General features: G+C 46.7%; 1 protein-coding gene across 1 annotated transcript; it reads right to left on the bottom strand.

Moving 5' to 3' along the window:
* Positions 1-201: 201 nt before the first annotated feature.
* On the bottom strand, positions 202-536 carry PpBr36_01773 (uncharacterized protein; the record flags this gene model as incomplete). The annotated part of the gene is made up of 2 exons (XM_029888957.1): positions 202-245; positions 353-536. 2 exons carry the CDS (start codon positions 534-536, stop codon positions 202-204), a joined length of 228 nt encoding a protein of 75 aa, XP_029751610.1.
* Positions 537-4,723: the final 4,187 nt, after the last annotated feature.

Here is a 4,723-nt window from a genome sequence, read left to right as displayed (position 1 = left end):
ATCCCGCTTGAATTTTCTTCCAAGATCCGATGCCCGCCCTCCCCACTTCGTTGACGTCCTGACATCTCATCCCACACATCCTCTAGACATACATCTGATTATTGTTATAAACCAAAATAAGAAATGCGCCAGAGTATCGTATAAATTTTTTCTAATAGAAAATCTCACAAGCCAGTTGTCGTACTGTGCTGTCAACGATGCTCAATGCTTTCCCGTCACCGCCATTTCGAAAGTAGTCCTTATGCCTGTACCAAGTCTGATGTTACCATTGGCGCAAAATACTACTAGGTACCTACCGTTTGGTCTATCGTAAAATAAGCATGGGTGGTTGCACGTCCTGGGTGCCTCTAACGAGCGCTGAGTTCCAATACCCTTGCTCGGATGAAGCTCGGGCACTTGAGTGTGCGTATTACTTGATGCTGATCGATGTTCCTATGAACCGAGGAGTCAGCTTGACGGTCATGCCATCCAACCATCCATTCGTCCAAGAAGCCTGCTGTCGGCCCAGTGTCGGCTGTTTTGCTATAGACTGTCATCTTGGCGCACTTGGCCCTGGTCAACACCAGCCAAATGTGCGCGCGTCCTCAAAATTTTTTTGCGCTAATGATTTCCGTCTTTGGCCCGCTCAGCTGGTGTTTTGCCCTTTTGATGTGTTGTTGTTTATTCATATGATACAAGCAAGCATGTGCATGTTTCTGTCGGGTCTTAGCCATTATGGAGCGAGTTTACTCTGCGAAAAAAAAAAAAAGAAAAAAAGAAAAAAAAAAAATCCCGTGGGTTGCATTGATGATATCAATATCATGGCCAATTTCTCGCTCAGCTGCAAAAGAACCTTGGCACAAATTCATGGACCAACCCGGAGTGAGAAAGATGTGCATTCCTGGCGTCCCACTCTCTCGGGCAGAACTCCGTGTGACAAGGTGCCAATTACATTCAGTTTCCGGCCATACCGACGAGTAGGCAGCTCGCGCATCACCGTTGGAAATTTTCATTTTTGTGTTCTTTTCTTCCATTTATCCCTCAATGCTACTTCACAGTAGACAGAGCTAGGACTGATCTACACGCAAGGAAGCCGTCAACACATGGGCAGTCAGATATCGTTACTAACGAGGTACGCCGCTGCAACAGGCCCAAGACATCATCCTTCGACATAAGAACTTGACTCGGTTAATCAAATTTAAGCTATGTGGGTAAAATAACAAGCGGGTGACAGTAAAAGCAAGACGCCAATATCCCCCCAAACTTCAAGTACACCAAGCACCTTCATACAACATCCTTTTTTTTTTTTTTTTTTCCCTCTTCTTCTCTATAACGAGTTCAATATTTCCCCCACTTTTCCCTTTCGCGTAATCAATTTACACCATAATTAGCCACTGATAATCTTCCCAGACAGGTTTTTGCGCTGGAGGTATGACTTTTGAAAACTGGTTATTGTGTTGGCCACAAGGTAGGAAGGTACCTAGATAGCCATCCCGTAGATGGGAAAAGAAACACGGACCAACGTCGTGTTTCTCTAATTAATCAACTAGCCTAATCCATGCATGTTCAATTTCCTAGCCTCTGGCGGCGTTTTACGTAGCAGGATAGATCCTGGGATGGATAGGGATGGATGAGAAGGGTCCTGGATCCAGTTCCTTTGTTTCTGGGAAACGAGCTAACCTACTTTGGGCACCGTCTGCGTGCCATTCAAACCGTTCCCTGTCACCGGGCAATCGCTGTTCATTTTGCCGGCGGCAATACTCTGGGACAATAAACTCAAGCAGGGATTCGCTCTGCTGACCTCCAGTGAGCGAGTAAGTCCAGGCTTGCCTGACCTCACCATGTCGCATATGATACGGCAAGCGCCTCAATCAAGCAGTCGTTCAATCAAAGAGTGCAGAGCCGTCGAGGAAGAAAAAAAAAAGCTTGGACTTGCTGAAATGTAATCAATGGTCGAGTTGGTTTTTTTTTTTGCCGACGGGCCAATCTCAGGAGTGCACGCACGCAAAAATAGATTACCTTACACTTGGCAACAGCACATGACACGCACGTTTTGGCAAAGGTTAAAGCGAGACCAACGATGTTTTCGGAGGTTTATTTTTTATTTTTTTTTCTCTTGAGTCTGGTAGATATCGGACTACTGCCAGGACCGCCGGAGCCATTACGTCTGTCAAAATGCCATCTGAAGTCCCAATCATAATGCTTTTGCACCAACATATCCAACAAGGCTTATAAAGTTTTGTACGTGCTCAGTGAACCAAGACCTAGGCATATNNGCGAAAGTAATTGGACCAGTCTAGTCCCCTTGCCTGGTGGATTGCTTGCTGTACTACCCACGAGGAACTTCCCGCGTACGCACTACCACTCCTTAGCACAACGGATGTGGATTCGTCTAGGAGAACCCCTCCCAGAGCCTCCAACAGAGGATCCAGTTTTTAACCGATGCGCCAGTGCACGTCGATGTGGAATCGGCTTGACAACCATGCCTGTGCCCGGGCCCTTGACGATCTGAAAATTGAAGAAACATTATGCTGGTTTAGGTACCCAGGCCTTGGAAAATAAATCAGATGAAGAACAAGCATGTCTAGTCATGATCTTTTTCCGTCCATCGCAAGCTTTTGCATAGCAGGAGCATGTATCTATTATTTCCCGGGAACAAATACTTCGCGCCAGAGCCCGGAACGACCGGTAATGTCTACTTGGTACTTACCAAGGTATACTCCACTCAAGATTTGATCGGCCGAGACTTTCCCACTTGCAGAAGCAAATCGTTTGTCCAACCACACTCGTCCCGCGTGGTACTGTAAATTTTTCCATAACGTCTTTTTCCCGCTGTTTGTCCTGCCTGCTCAATCCGTTTCAGATCCGACCTTTGGGGGGTCATGAGCACCGTGGTATTATCTGCCCTGTGGCCCCTCAATGCAAAACGTGGCATGCAGTGGAGAAGCTGCCACTAAGGATCGCAGATGGAGAAATTTTGCCTGCCGGGATACCATTTTCTTCGCGGACGATATTTATTGTAATTAGACATCATACCTTACTTTTAAAGCCTAGGACCGTAGGTTTTTTGTTATACCAAACTACCGGCCATATTGTAACATGGTCGCGCGGCATTTTCTTGGGCCCATCGCGGAACGCAACCCAGAGTGTACGCAACGCAAAATGTACGTCTTTACTTGCTTCGCAGGGCGTATAATTCATATTTGCATCTTGAGAGATTAACGGAAAGCTACATGTGCCTGCAAAGTGCCAATATGCCCGCGGAGCTAGGCCTGAAGCAATGTCAATTTGGACGCGATACATCTTTTTTTTTTTGGTAGCCGAATGTGTTTTGGTCGCGTTTCTGTTATTTAAAGACCTGACTCGCGTGAGTAGGTATTTTCCATACTTGTCGTCATAATGCATTTATTTAATTGTGAACCGGAAATAAATGTTGTTTTATGACTAGGAACCAGCACACTCGACTTGGAGTACAGTAGTAGGGGTAATATACCCCAAGCGATGGAGGTAAAAAAAGGGGGAAACTAAAATCACACTAGAGGAGAAAAGTGAAGAGCATTCCGCCATCCTCGAGGCATTATCTGGCGGTTACATCGTGTAGGAGCCAAGGCGTTTCCTCGGGCACTTCTGCAAAGGCGATAGACAATTTTGACTGTTGGCGCAATTATGGCAATTATGATCCTTGTGTCGCCTACTTGGTACTACACCCCAAAAAAATATAACAGAATAAAATAAAAAAGAAACCGTCTCCATGCCCGCCGTATTACCGCCGTCAGGAGCCAACTCCAATGCGACGACAGCGGTGAGCATATATCGGGTAGCAGTGCCGATAGCTTGAAAACCTGAGCAGCAGACCCTGATTAATGTTGTCCATGGCTGTCGCTCTCGCATCGCCTGTCTACTTTGAGGGGCTGAACAAGAGTCATGCTCGAGGGGTGTTCCATGTCGTCATGAACAGGCTTCCTTTTCTAGAAAGGCGCCTCTTGGTGCTAGTTTCCAGTTGGCAGAACATAAATCCGAGCTCGGACGGTAGGCTCGCTTTTAGATCTGCCACTCAACGCAGCTGGGGCCAACAAAGGAAAAATGTTAACATGTACAAAAAAAAACAAATGGATAAAAAAAAAAAGACCCCCCATCCTGCAAACGAACTATCAGGCGAGTTCAGACGCATGTCCAGATTGTCGTACGAACGATGGGCAATGTGAAAATTTTGTCGATCCGCGGAATTACTTGGCTATTGCCTGCCTGCATAGGTGGTTGGCTCAAGGATTCATGTTGCCTGCCGAGTTGTATTGGGGGGGTCGAAGGGCGAAAAAGCGGTCCCAAATTACTACCGCATTGACACTAGCGTTTTCGGAACAACCCTCCCAGACCCTGCAGGGCTAGGTACATGCAGTTAAGAACGCTACAAACGGATTCATCCCGCTTGGGTAATAAGACCGTAGCTTTGTTCCAATAGTGAAATATTCTATACCGATAGCCGTCGTAAAAAAGAGCCACCGAATCGCGTCCACCAGCCCAGCTTGACGTAACAAGGCCGCAATGAATAGCCAACCCATACATGGTCTCGTTCCAAGGGGGCGGCGTCCAAATCCGAGGTCGGCCACGTGAGGCAGTATGATTTATCAGATAGCTTCTCTTCTTACCACAGGACTCAAACGTTATGTTATAAATCAACTGCATGCATGGCTAAGTCGAGAGGCGTTAATGAAGATGGTGTGTACTCTGACGTTGCCACTCGACA

This window comes from Pyricularia pennisetigena, chromosome 2 (assembly GCF_004337985.1).
Source record: "Pyricularia pennisetigena strain Br36 chromosome 2, whole genome shotgun sequence".
Classification (NCBI taxonomy): Eukaryota; Fungi; Ascomycota; class Sordariomycetes; order Magnaporthales; family Pyriculariaceae; genus Pyricularia; species Pyricularia pennisetigena.
The sequence above is the reverse complement of the archived record's forward strand: the minus strand, read 5'-3'. Positions and strand labels throughout refer to the sequence as shown.